The sequence below is a fragment of the Homarus americanus genome, unplaced genomic scaffold (genome assembly GCF_018991925.1).
Source record: "Homarus americanus isolate GMGI-L3 unplaced genomic scaffold, GMGI_Hamer_2.0 scaffold18203, whole genome shotgun sequence".
NCBI classification, from domain to species: domain Eukaryota; kingdom Metazoa; phylum Arthropoda; class Malacostraca; order Decapoda; family Nephropidae; genus Homarus; species Homarus americanus.
Window position 1 is genome coordinate 270668 of NW_024748946.1, and position 15150 is coordinate 285817.

The 15150-nt window shown below is 45.6% G+C and overlaps 1 protein-coding gene across 1 annotated transcript; it reads right to left on the minus strand.

Annotated features, from left to right (window-relative positions):
* Positions 1 to 1226: 1226 nt before the first annotated feature.
* On the minus strand, positions 1227 to 4541 carry LOC121853231 (protein Star-like). Its single transcript, XM_042347236.1, has 6 exons — positions 4470 to 4541; positions 3499 to 3599; positions 2913 to 3172; positions 2600 to 2805; positions 2239 to 2386; positions 1227 to 1955 (listed from the first exon to the last, which is right to left on the minus strand). The coding sequence occupies exons 2-6, from the start codon at positions 3596 to 3598 to the stop codon at positions 1764 to 1766; spliced, it is 906 nt and encodes a 301-aa protein (XP_042203170.1). The 5' UTR covers position 3599; positions 4470 to 4541; the 3' UTR covers positions 1227 to 1763.
* Positions 4542 to 15150: the final 10609 nt, after the last annotated feature.

The window sequence follows — 15150 nt, forward strand, 5'->3', positions numbered from 1 at the left end:
ACCACAAGAACCATCACAACAGTATGGTGCACCACAAGAACCATCACAACAGTATGGTGCTCCACAAGAACCATCACAACAGTATGGTGCTCCACAAGAACCATCACAACAGCATGGCGCTCCACAAGAACCATCACAACAGTATGGTGCTCCACAAGAACCATCACAACAGTATGGTGCTCCACAAGAACCATCACAACAGTATGGTGCACCACAAGAACCATCACAACAATATGGTGCACCACAAGCACCATCACAACAGTATGGTGCCCCACAAGAACCATCACAACAGTATGGTGCTCCACAACAACCATCACAACAGTATGGTGCACCACAAGAACCATCACAACAGTATGGTGCTCCACAACAACCATCACAACAGTATGGTGCACCACAAGAACCATCACAACAGTATGGTGCTCCACAAGAACCATCACAACAGTATGGTGCACCACAAGAACCATCACAACAGTATGGTGCTCCACAAGAACCATCACAACAGTATGGTGCACCACAAGAACCATCACAACAGTATGGTGCTCCACAAGAACCATAACACCAGTATGGTGCTCCACAAGAACCATCACAACAGTATGGTGCACCACAAGAACCATAACACCAGTATGGTGCACCACAAGAACCATCACAACAGTATGGTGCACCACAAGAACCATCACAACAGTATGGTGCACCACAAGAACCATCACAACAGAACATGTGCTCCACAAGAACCATCCTGTGTGTGGTGCTCACAAGAACCATCACAACAGTGGTGCTCACAGCAACCATCACAGCTTGATGTGGTGCTCTGGAATTCTCCACAACTTCTAGTTGTCCCACAGAACCATCACAACAGTATGGTGCTCCACAAGAACCATCACAACAGTATGGTGCTCCACAAGAACCATCACAACAGTATGGTGCTCCACAAGAACCATCACAACAGTATGGTGCACCACAAGAACCATCACAACAGTATGGTGCTCCACAAGAACCATCACAACAGTATGGTGCTCCACAAGAATCATCAAGCTTATACGACACTCGAAGGTTTTAGACAACCATCGTTGCCAGACTTTATGAGGTACAGGTGGTGTGTGGGCAGTAGTAGTCATCAGTTATTTATCCTGAGTTATATAAACTAATGTTTACAAGCTCTCGGTCACTGTATTACTGGCCTGTGTTACGCTTCCTTCCTGGAGTATTGTATAATAAAATACCACAAGTCTCAACCAGCGTTATATATTCCTTCCCTCCCTCAAGAATTAATTAACCCTTGGTCAAAATGGCTGACAGGAGGAAGATTTACTATACCATGGCCTTTACATACTGTACATATGTGCATCTAATTATCAGGGGGGAGGTGGGAGAGAGAGATCACATATACACCAAAGACACACTGGCCGGTTACCATGACAGAGTTCAGATGAAAATAGTAACGCCAAATGAAAGACACTTATGATATTAAGAGATAATAGAACATAAGACAAGGTAATAAATAGTTTGTCAGGAAGAGATATTAACCTTTGCTTTTAGGGCAAATTCAAAACATAAATGAAAGTTTGGTGTTAACGCATACGACAGGTTGGAGTCACTGATGATTTTAACACAGGTACTGAAACTGTTGTTGCAGTGGATTGAGAGAGGTTGCATAGGCTTGTTGTCGTTGTGTCGTCATGACGTATTTATCATTCTCGTTGTGTTGTCAAATTCCAATACGTGGGCGAGGAGCCTCAGGTGTGTCTAAAGGTGACATTAAAGTTCTAATGCTTCTTGATGTATTGGTTCACAAGTTCGGGTAGCATGAACCACGAGTCGATGCCTCTGTTGCCAATGAACTTGTAGCCCTTGCTGGTCATATAGTCCACCAAGAACTTCCGACCTTCAGGTATAAGGTTCGACTCGACCACCAAGAGTCCAACCTTGACTTTGTCCCAAGGGATAGTCATCAACACCTGTAATGTAAACAATGTTATAGATATTTTATTTTCTGATGGATTACCTGAACATTAGGACATTTAGTTTAAACCAAAATACAGAGAGATTAGTTTAATGTGGGATTATGCTAACATTAAGTATGATACTAGACTAAGTGTGTGTGTGTGTGTGTGTGTGTGTGTGTGTGTGTGTGTGTGTGTGTGTTGGAATACAAAACAGCATAAGTACATAATGAATTAAGATAACTTTCAACCCAACACAACACACAGCAACACAACACAACACAACACCTGTGCTCACCTTCATCTCACCCCCTTCAATGTCGAGACTGAAGAAATCAATGACTGTAGTATTAAGAGCCAGCAACATGGTGTACAGAGGAATGGCCTGAATCCTCTCCCCGCGGTCCGGGAAGGTGCGACCTAACACGCCCAGTGTACCGCGTTTTCTATATAAACAAGAGAATAATCCAGTTATACCCGTATATATAAATTAGTCTCTTGAAAGTTAAACATCCTAAAGCTAAACTGATCTAATCTAAAGCTAACTTAATCTAAATTAACGATAATTTAACCTAACGCTAACTTAATCTGACATAACTTAACCCAACGCTAACCTAACCTAACTTAAGCTAACACTAACCTTAGGTGATTCGACTTACACATATCTGACTTCGGTGGAGGAGGTGTTGAAAGATAAAGCTGCGTTAATGGAGTAAGCTTTTCGGTGTTTCTGGAGGAGCGTTTTATATGTTGTCTGGAACACCTCGATGAGAAGCCCCGACCAACCGAGGTTTCTCTCCAAGTACAGGGAGTTGCTCAGGGTTTCACCATCCACGGCACCCACCTCCACGAAGAAGCCCTCTCTCTGTGGGACAGTAGCGCCAGTTAGTTAAGGGTACATCATTGCTAGTTAGAGATAGATCAATACTAGCTAGTAATACTTCTCACAACAGACATTATAATATTGCTCACCTTGCCATGGAAATAAGTTGCATCAGCGTGTTGAGTTTGGCGATACTGTGAGAAATGTTGTTTTTCTGGATGAGTGAGGTTGTACCGCAGAGTGGAAGGAGGTTTCATGAGGTGACGGACGTAGGTGACCAGTGCTGGGTCATCCTGGGCTGCCCCTTGGTAGGTAGCGTCTGTCAGGACTCGCTCAGGCTGGGGAGCCTTTCCCTTCAAGTCCATGGAAGTCTTGGTAATGAATATCTCATTAAGGCGTTGAGTCGTCCCTGGTGGCACAGTGAACAAGAGCGTCAGTAATATAGACAGGTGTGTGTGTGTGTGTGTTAGTGCAGGAGCTCTTGAACACAGACAATTCATAACAAGAAAGACACAAGCTTTTGTTACACTGTCGTCAGGTCATATAACAACACACTTACCTGTTGATCAAATTAAAGGTAAATATTGAGATCAATTTGTATATACTGATTACACATAAGGTAGTAATAGTAAAGGCCATGGGGCATGGGGCATGAGGCATGGGGCATGGGGCATGAGGCATGGGGCACAGACACTACCCACCAGAGAGGAACACCAGAGATGTTTTTTACACAACCTGATTTGTTGGTCAAGATCCAGACGGAGATGAGCAGCACACAGAGGCACAGGAGTTGACCATACTTCATCTTCAGACATTGATACACGAGGGAGGCCATTCTGAGGAGATAGTTTCATGTTACTTGATACCATGGACACACACACACACACACACACACACACACACACACACACACAGTGAGGTGCCACGCACTGTACACTCAGGTGCCAGGTAATGTACACTCAGGTGCCAAGCACTGTACACTCAGGTGCCACGTCACTGTACACTCTGGTGCCGCGTAATGTACACTCAGGTGCCACGTAATGTACACTAAGGTGCCACGCACTGTACACTCAGGTGCCACGCACTGTACACTCTGGTGCCACGCACTGTACCCTCAGGTGCCACGCACTGTACACTCTGGTGCCACGCACTGTACCCTCAGGTGCCACGCACTGTACACTCAGGTGCCACGCACTGTACACTCTGGTGCCACGCACTGTACACTATGGTGTTGATTAGGTGAAGATGTTTTTGGTGTTTTAATGTGTCGGATGTTCAGCGATCTGTTTCTTTATGAGTCGTTTAATTTGTTATTCTTTTGTGTTCAACAGATTCTTTCCTTTATTGTGACGGCGATTTCGTGATAATTTTAGTCGTTGTCTTAAATTATTTCCTGTTTCATTATTTAAGGTCATTTGGCACGTTCTTAAGTTAAGCTCTACTAATGATAAACTCCGGTGCAAGTTGCAGAAAACATTTTGTCTATTGCGTTAATTTATATTATTCTGTTGCTAAAATTAACTTTTGTAAGCAAGGAATTTAAAATAAGATCAAATATTAAACTGCAGCTAGAAGAACAACAACAAAGAACAACAACGGAACATAGATAATATAGTGAAACTGATAACGAAGTAGCGAGCAGTACATGGGACAGAGAGGTCCTTAGATATATAAAGAGCAGCAAGAGAGGCAGTATACAGCCCTACCTTCTGCTGTGTGAGGCGGGGACGGTAGTGGGCGGGGTGTTGATGGTGGTAGGCCGTCGGGGGAGAGTATGACTGGCAAAGTTGCCAAAATCTCCGGGACTGGCTGGTATGGTTGCTAACCTCACCGCTAGCTTGCGATTTGAGATAAAAACTTGGAGTTTGTTGCATTAGCTTTGTAAATAAATTATCTGCATACAGTTTTATATGAGTAATCGCTCAATGAAAATGTTTGTATGTTATTCTATACCTTCGTTACACGTGACTGCAATATGAACTTTATTCCAATGTAAAGTGTACATTTTTAGCCAAAAAATATTTATAGAATAAAAGTTGTGAAAAAATTAATACTTTGCTAGGTACAGATTTTTTTTCCTCCGAGCGCCAAAGATCTTTGTACACATTGAGTCATAACAAAATTACTATGGGAGATAAGAAGGTGGGGTTTGTTGTATTAGGACTGTAAATACATTATCTAGACAGTTTTATTCAGGTAATCATAATAAAATTGCTAAATCTTTACATAATTGTGAGTATAACACAAACTGTAGTGCATGGCTGCCACCTGAAGCTCCCAAATGGGAGATTTTTCCCTCAAAGTTTCTATATTTTTTAAATGAATTATACATAATGTGTTTATAAATTCTTATTATTTTCGAAATTCTTAAAAAATATTTCATAAATTGTTTTAACGAAAATAATTTGTTTTATGTATTTACATGTACCCCCCCCCCCCTGCCGCCCTCCCCCTCCTCCTCCGTGCCACATAGTGCCACACTTAGTTTGAACACGGTGGCTAAATCTTGCTTTAGTGGGAGTAAGCGTAGTACACACTTGTGAGGGAGATGACCGATCACGAGGTAAGCCACGACAGGTTGACTGGCCAGGTGTGGTTGAGAGCGTAAGGCCCAGATGGTGGTTTAGTAGTGAAGGAAACACGACTAAGAGACGCAGCTTATTCCTGACGTTTCCTCACAAGACTTTTACAAAGGACTGAACACAGTAGTAGTAGAGATATAGAGAAGAGAGCCGCTGACTCTGGGGATACAAGGAGGTGTAAGAGGAAGGTCAAGTTTGGAAGTGGGAAGTACAGTGTGAGATTGAGAGCAGGTGGACTATCCTCCTTGTAATTAAGTCTGGCTCAACTATTGGTAATTCCTCTGTTACAATCTCTCTCTCTCTCTCTCTCTCTCTCTCTCTCTCTCTCTCTCTCTCTCTCTCTCTCTCTCTCTCTCTCTCTCTGTCCACAGGTGTGTACCTTATCTCCTCTCACAGGTGACAAATGCTCTCGCCCCTCTGGTCCACGCACACACACACACACACACGACTACTACTACTTTGCTACTTTGCTGTCTCTCGGAAGCGAGTATGACGATCATCCAGCTATGGTAAAATGATATGGGTGCAACTTTGTGGATAATTTCAGCTCCCTACAGCTGAAGACACGATTTCGGAGTCCGCCCAAGGCGTAAGATGCACATCTGATCCGATGCTGAATTTCTTCATCGATGTCTGCGGTGGTGAACAGGTGGGAGTCGAGATACCGAAAGTGGGTAACATTAGAGAGGGTAGTACCGTTAAGCTGGATGGATAAAGGAGGTGTGTCTGAACCAGGGACAGGTTGAAAGTGAATCTGAGTCTTACGTACATTCACCTCAAGGCCGAAGTGTGCATACGTGTCTACATAGGTGTTCAGGATCTCCTGTAGGTCGTGTTCAGTGTGAGCAACAAGGGTGGGGTGGTCTGCATACTGAAGTTCAGTAATGGAAGCTTCCGACATCTTTGTTCTTGCCTGGAGTCGTCTTATGTTGAAAAGACCCCCCTTCACCCCGCTGGCTAAATTGACACTGGCATGAGTAAGGAAGGCAGCCAAGAACCTCTGTTTGGATGGGGAAGAACTCTGACTGGGTGCCGTTGTGCAGGACACTGCCGTTCATGCCATCGAGGAGTTGCCCCACAATGACGATGAATTTTGGTGGACAGCCAAAACTGCTGAGGGTCCACCAGAGGGCTTCCCTGTTAACCGAGTTGAAGGCCTTGGTTAGGTCGATGAAAGCCATATACAGGTCACGACGCTATTCGCTGCACTTTTCTTGTATCTGGCGGGCAGTAAAGATCATGTCAGCGGTGCTACGTGATGGTTTAAAACCACATTGAGATCCTGGAAGGAAGTTTTCCGCCTCAGGAAGAAGTCTGTTTAGGAGAACTCGGGCTATAATCTTGCCAGCTACGGAGAGCAGCGAGATCCGATGGTAGTTGCCACAATCTGACAGGATCCCCCTTGTTCTTATAAATATTGACAATGGAGGCATCTTTAAGAGCTTGGGGCATTTCCTCCTTTTCCCATATATTCTCCAAGTGGTAAGCAGAGGTCCTCCTACATTATACACCTCGGCTGAGATTCCATCAGGCCCTGAGGCTTTGTTATTTTTCATCTGTTTGATGGCAGTAGCTACCTCATCCAGGGATGGAGGACAGCTGAAGTGGGTCAGCTCTGGATGCTGAGGGACCTGCTGGGTAGTCAGGACATCCACATCGGTGTTTCGGTTGAGCAAAGAATGATAGTGCTCTTTCCAGCTCTGAAGGAGGCTTTCGTCTTCTTTAATTATGTGGTTACCGTCAGATGAGTGAAGGGGGGCTGTACTACGAGTGACTGACCCATAAAATGATTTAGTGGAAATGAAAAATTCGCGCATCTAGTGCTGATCTTACAAGTTTTTGTGCTTCACATGCTTTATTTTTCAGCCAGTCGTTCTTTAGATTGCGAAGTTCCCGCTGGGCTGCTGCTTTCTTCTTGCCGAAGGTATCGGCTTTGGTCCGAGTCAGAGGGTTGTTCTGCCAGTCAGTAAAAGCAGCACATTTATCATCTATTAGTACTTTGATTGCAGCTTCATTTTCATCAAACCAGTCCTGGTGTATTCTTTCGAACTGGCCGAGGGTCTCTGCAGGTCTTTGTCATAAGTATTAAGAGTATCCCATTTGGCACTGGGATTCACGTTGTTTGCTGTTGGGTTGTTTATAAGCCCATGTTCAAGCTGCTCTCTGAAAGCATGGGCTACCTTCAACAAGCAGCGTGCCCACACACCAGTGACCTGACCTTCAACAAGCAGCATACCCACACACCAGTGACCTGACCTTCAACAACCAGCGTGCCCACACACCAGTGAACTGACCTTCAACAAGCAGCATACCCACACACCAGTGACCTGACCTTCAACAACCAGCGTGCCCACACACCAGTGAACTGACCTTCAACAAGCAGCATACCCACACACCAGTGACCTGACCTTCAACAACCAGCGTGCCCACACACCAGTGACCTGACCTTCAACAAGCAGCATACCCACACACCAGTGACCTGACCTTCAACAACCAGCGTGCCCACACACCAGTGAACTGACCTTCAACAAGCAGTGTGCCTACATTAGTGACCTGACCTTCAACAAGCAGCGTGCCCACACACCAGTGACCTGGCCTTCAACAAACAGCGTGCACACACACCAGTGACCTGACCTTCAACAAACAGCCTGCTCACACACCAGTGACCTGACCTTCAACAAACAGCGTGCCCACAACAGTGACCTGACCCCTCAAAGCAGCAACAACAATTGATTGGCTTACCATAGCCTGATTGTGTAATTAATGTATATAGCTACCATTACCGTATCTACCATTACCGTCTCTACCATTACCGTCTCTACCATTACCGTCTCTACCATTACCGTCTCTACCATTACCGTCTCTACCATTACCGTCTCTACCATTACCGTCTCCATTACCACCATTACCGTCTCTATTACCGTATCTACCATTAGTCTACCATTACCGTACTACCATTACCGTATCTACCATTACCGTATCTACCATTACCGTCTACCATTACCGTCTCTACCATTACCGTATCTACCATTACCGTCTCTACCATGCCGTCTCTACCGTACCGTCTCTACCATTACTCAATACAAAAAAAATAGCTTATGGTGGTGCACAAAAGTGGCACGCCCCCACAAGTCGAGGTGCGTCAGGAGCGTCAGGTGCGTCGGGAGCGTTAGGTGCGTCAGGAGCGTCCAGGTGCGTCAGGAAGCGTTAGGTGCGTCAGGAGCGTCAGGTGCGTCGGGAGCGTCAGGTGCGTCAGGTGTTGCCAGGAGCGTCCAGGTGCGTCAGGAGCGTCAGGTGTGCCAGGAGCGTCAGGTGCGTCAAGCGTCAGGTGCGTCCAGGAGCGTCAGGTGTGCCAGGGCGTCCAGGGCGTCAGGTGCGTCAGGAGCGTCAGGTGCGTCAGGAGCGTCAGGTGCCAGGAGCGTCAGGTGTGCCAGGCGTCAGGGTGCCAGGAAGCGTCAGGTGTGCCAGGAGCGTCAGGTGCCAGGTGCCAGGGCGTCAGGTGTGCCAGGCGTCAGGTGTGCCAGGAGCGTCAGGTGCGTCAGGAGCGTCAGGTGTGCCAGGAGCATCAGGTGCGTCAGGAGCGTCAGGTGCGTCAGGAGCGTCAGGTGTGCCAGGAGCGTCAGGTGCGTCAGGAGCAGCCAATAACCAGCGGTGTATTGTACCTGAGTGATGGGGAGCAGCGCCGGTGTTTACTTACAACTCCTATGAGGAAATGAATCTCACTGGGAACTGGGAACTTGCCGACAACCTTGCCGTTATCAGCCGGGTGGACAAGGTATCCGGTTAGGTTAAGTTAGGTTGAGGCCAACTGTCGTCGCCGGAGGAAGGATGAGGAGGAGAGAGAAGGTGGTGTCCCCAGAGTCATGCTACATCCTGTCTTGACAAACCCCATCCTTCCCGATGCCTTGGGAATGTCTGTTTTTAGTGATGTATTTAACACCTAAGCCATGACTGAGAGTGTAAGGAGTTGTACCTTTGTTTACAGATGGTCGCCCGGTGATTGTAATAATATACACCTACGAATTATATGATGAGGTGATTTTGTTAAGTAACTGGCCAGGTCGTGATGGACGCCCACGCACGCCCACGCACACCCATGATGCCCAGCCGTTGTTAATATTTGGTCCGTGGAGACAAATATTTGACAAAAATGTTCCGATGGAGAGCTAGGTGGTAGGGGATTCACCTATAGATGGGTGCAACGTGGCCTGCGAGACACAGGTGAGCAGGAGTATACAAGTGCACACCTGAGCACACCCCCCACCGCGCTACACTGTTCTGTTTACACCTGGGGGTAAAATGTGTTGCAGGAATGTTAAAGGTAAAATATAACAGTTGAAGCTTTCGATTTTATATTGATAACGAATAAAGAAACCAAATGAAAGGAACATGAAAGGTACTACATATTGTTGTCATAATGTTTGCCTGTTGGTGAGTCCTTCACCAGTCGGGATCCTTAGACAACGTTCACTGATCCATTATGAGGTTGGTGTGGGTGGTGGTCGTAATGAGTTAAAGGCAGGTACCATGGTGTGGTGGTAGTGTGGTAGCAGCAGGTGCCATGTTGTGGTGGTAGTGGTGGAGGGGTGAAACAGTAATAGGTGGTGGTTCAATAGCAGGTAGAGTGTTCAGGTGTGGTGTACAACTGTAAGCGTGAACACCTGGTCAGGTTAGGATAAAGGAGTCTTTTTTTTTTTAATAAAAACTAAAAAGAAATGAAAATAAAATAATGAAATAATAATGATAATAATAATAATAATAATAATAATAATAATAATAATAATAATAATAATAACAACACTGTAATAATAATAATGATAATAAAGAAATACAAAAATGAAAAGAAAATTAATGGTGAGAAACAATATACTGTATGTATGTTGTGTTGTCAATAGTTAGAGAAACAATTGAGACCCTACAATTGTGTGTAAATGAGGCAGAAAGTCATATCAGCAACCTGGGACTTAGTCACAATTTTGTGATGCCAAATAGCAGCAGGGTCTACCATTAGACAACACATTATGCTGCCAATATCTTCCCGGGCGGTAGTCAAGTGTTTTATATGAACTACAGGACTGTGTATATAAATAGTTCACTGATTTGCATGCCTTAGTTTGTTTATTTACATTAATTACCCAATGGCCACCCAGCTAGAGGTGGTCACGCTGTGGGGAGGAGAGAGATAGATTATAACAGAGGAATTACCAATAGTTGAGCCAGATTTAATTACAAGGAGGATAGTCCACCTGCTCTCAATCTCACACTGTACTTCCCACTTCCAAACTTGACCTTCCTCTTACACCTCCTTGTATCCCCAGAGTCAGCGGCTCTCTTCTCTATATCTCTACCACTACTGTGTTCAGTCCTTTGTAAAAGTCTTGTGAGGAAACGTCAGGAATAAGCTGCGTCTCTTAGTCGTGTTTCCTTCACTACTAAACCACCATCTGGGCCTTACGCTCTCAACCACACCTGGCCAGTCAACCTGTCGTGGCTTACCTCGTGATCGGTCATCTCCCTCACAAGTGTGTACTACGCTTACTCCCACTAAAGCAAGATTTAGCCACCGTGTTCAAACTAAGTGTGGCACTATGTGGCACGGAGGAGGAGGGGGAGGGCGGCAGGGGGGGGGGGGGTACATGTAAATACATAAAACAAATTATTTTCGTTAAAACAATTTATGTAATATTTTTTAAGAATTTCGAAAATAATAAGAATTTATAAACACATTATGTATAATTTATTTAAAAACTATAGAAACTTTGAGGGAAAAATCTCCCATTTGGGAGCTTCAGGTGGCAGCCATGCACTACAGTTTGTGTTATACCCACAATTATGTAAAGATTTAGCAATTTTATTATGATTACCTGAATAAAACTGTCTAGATAATGTATTTACAGTCCTAATACAACAAACCCGACCTTTTTATCTCCCATAGTAAGTTTGTTATGACTCAATATGTACAAAGATCTTTGGCGCTCGGAGGGAAAAAAATCTGTACCTAGCAAAGTATTAATTTTTTCACAACTTTTATTCTATAAATATTTTTTGGCTAAAAATGTACACTTTACATTGGAATAAAGTTCATATTGCAGTCACGTGTAACGAAGGTATAGAATAACATACAAACATTTTCATTATGCGATTACTCATATAAAACTGTATGCAGATAATTTATTTTCAAAGCTAATGCAACAAACTCCAAGTTTTTATCTCAAATCGCAAGCTAGCGGTGAGGTTAGCAACCATACCAGCCAGTCCCGGAGATTTTGGCAACTCTGTTACCTGGGCTACACTCTACACTGGCACGTCTCCTTGCTGTAGAGTCTACAGCAAGGAGACGTGCCAGTCATAATCTCCCCCGACGGCCTACCACCATCAACACCCCGCTCACTGCCGTCCCCGCCTCACACATCAGAAGGTAGGGCTGTCTACTGCCTCTCTTGCTGCTCTTTATATATCTAAGGACCTCTCTGTCTCATGTACTGCTCGCTACTTCGTTATCAGTTTCACTATATTATCTATGTTCCGTTGTTGTTCTTTGTTGTTGTTCTTCTAGCTGCAGTTTAATATTTGATCTTATTTTAAATTCCTTGCTTACAAAAGTTTTAATTTTAGCAACAGAATAATATAAATTAACGCAATAGACAAAATGTTTTCTGCAACTTGCACCGGAGTTTATCATTAGTAGAGCTTAACTTAAGAACGTGCCAAATGACCTTAAATAATGAAACAGGAAATAATTTAAGACAACGACTAAAATTATCACGAAATCGCCGTCACAATAAAGGAAAGAATCTGTTGAACACAAAAGAATAACAAATTAAACGACTCATAAAGAAACAGATCGCTGAACATCCGACACATTAAAACACCAAAAACATCTTCACCTAATCAACACCATAGTGTACAGTGCGTGGCACCAGAGTGTACAGTGCGTGGCACCTGAGTGTACAGTGCGTGGCACCTGAGGGTACAGTGCGTGGCACCAGAGTGTACAGTGCGTGGCACCTGAGGGTACAGTGCGTGGCACCAGAGTGTACAGTGCGTGGCACCTGAGTGTACAGTGCGTGGCACCTTAGTGTACATTACGTGGCACCTGAGTGTACATTACGCGGCACCAGAGTGTACAGTGACGTGGCACCTGAGTGTACAGTGCTTGGCACCTGAGTGTACATTACCTGGCACCTGAGTGTACATTACGTGGCACCTGAGTGTAAATGGCACACCTGAGTGTACAGTGCGTGGCACCTGAGTGTACATTATGTGGCACCTGAGTGTACAGTGCGTACACTGGTGTACACACGTGGCACCTGAGTGTACAGTGCGTGGCACCTGAGTGTACAGTGCGTGGCACCTGAGTGTACATTATGTGGCACCTGAGTGTACAGTGCGTGGCACCTGAGTGTACGTGGCACAGTGCACATGTGGCACATAGTGTACAGTGCGTGGCACCTGAGTGTACAGTGTGGTGTACATTACGTGGCACCTGAGTGTACGTACGTGGCACTGGTACATTACGTGGCACCTGAGTGTGTGTACAGTGCGTGGCACCTGAGTGTACATTGGCACCTGAGTGTACATTATGTGACACCTGGTGTACATACGTGGCACGTACGTGGCACCTGAGTGTAATTACGTGGCACCTGAGTGTACAGTGCACCTGAGTGTACAGTGGCACCTGGTGTACATTAAGTGGCACCTGAGTGTACAGACACCAGAGTGTACAGTGCGTGGCACCTGAGTGTAGTACGTGGCACCTGAGTGCTGGTGCGTGGCACCTGAGTGTGTACATGTACAGTGCATGGCACCTGAGTGTACATTATGCGGCACTGACTGTACATTATGGCACCTGAGTGCACATTATGTGACACCTGAGTGGTACAGTGTGTGGCACCTGAGTTACGTGGCACCTGAGTGTATGAGTGCGTACCTGGTGTACATGTGCATGGCACCTGAGTGTACATTATGCGGCACCTCAGTGTACATGAAGTGGCACCTCAGTGTACATTATGTGACACCTGAGTGTACAGTGCGTGGCACCTGAGTGTAATGCGTGGCACCTGAGTGTATGGTGCGTGGCACCTGAGTGTACATTTACAGTGCATGGCACCTGAGTGTACACTATGCGTTGTACGTGTGGCACCTCAGTGTACACAGCACCTGGTAACCTGAGTGTACATGAGTGACACCTGTGTACACGTGTGCACCTGAGTGTACATGTGAGTGTACATTATGTGCACCTAGTGTACAGAGCGTGACACCTGAGTGTACAGTGCGTGGCACCTGAGTGTACATTATGGCACCTGAGTGTACAGTGGCACCTGTTGCAGGCACCTGAGTGTGTACATGTGGCACCTGAGTGTACAGTGTACGTGGCACCTGAGTGTACCATTATGTGGCACCTGAGTGTACATTACGTGGCACCTGAGTGCACAGTGCATGGCACCTGAGTGTACATTGCGTGGCACCTGAGTGTACATTATGTGGCACCTTACTGTACATTACGTGGCACCTGAGTGTACATTATGTGGCTCATTAGTGTACATTACGTGGCACCTGAGTGTACATTACGTGGCACCTGAGTGTACATTATGTGGCACCTGAGTGTACAGTGCGTGGCACCTGAGTGTACAGTGTGTGGCACCTGAGTGTACAGTGCGTGGCACCTGAGTGTACATTATGTGGTACCTGAGTGTACATTATGTGGCACCTGAGTGTACAGTGCGTGGCACCTGAGTGTACAGTGCGTGGCACCTGAGTGTACTGTAAGGATTGAATATCAGACCAAAGCTTACAGCCCAGAATTACATCACATATAACAGCGAATACACTACAGACCTCCTGGTACCACCACATACCAGATTGACACACCTCAGGTCAAGACCCTAGGGACTTGACCTCGCCGGCTAATTACTTGAAATAGCAGGTGACCTGACCACACCTTAGACACACCTGGGCATGACCACACCTGAACAGGCTGTCCAGATCTAACCAGTTTAGTGATATTTGGCTAGAGGTGAAAAGCCGGGTGAGCCGACCCCATATTAAGGCCCTACAGCCCCGTCCACCTGGATTCTCATTCCTGTGTTTCTCATACGACTATCATTCAGAGAGGTTGGTCATTGAGAGGTCATTCTGGTCACCCGCACAGAGACATGCTCGTCCCCTCCCCCCAAGTCGGGGGGGGAGACTTCACGACGCCCCCAGCTAAGCAGAGTCCCGCATAAGAACATAAGAACATAAGAATGGAGGAAACTGCAGCGGGCCTATTGGCCCATACTGGGCAGTCCCGTTTACACCCAACCCCTATTGCTCATGTAAGTATCCAACCTATGTTTAAAGCTATTCAGCGTATTCCAGTTAATGATGATATTTGGTAACTTGTTCCATTCATCCACTACTCTGTTTCCAAACCAGTGTTTACCTATTTCACGCCTAAATCTAAATTTGTCTAATTTAAAACCATTGTTACGAGTTCGCTCCTGGTTGGATAGTTTGAGTACCTTTGTAATGTCCCCTTTGTTTAACCCTGGCCTCCATCGATCAGGTCGCCCCTCACTCTACGTCTCTCGAGGGAGTGCAAATAAAGATGCTTTAACCTGTCTCTATACTCAAGGTTCCTAATGCCCGGGATTAGTCTTGTCATTCTCCTCTGAATTCTTTCCAAGGATTCTATATCCATTCTGTAATACGGTGACCAGAATTGAACTGCGTAATCCAGGTGTGGTCTCACAAGAGCTAGATTCAGTTTTAGGATGACCTCACTAGTCTTGTAACTAACACTCCTTTGTATGAACCCAAGTAC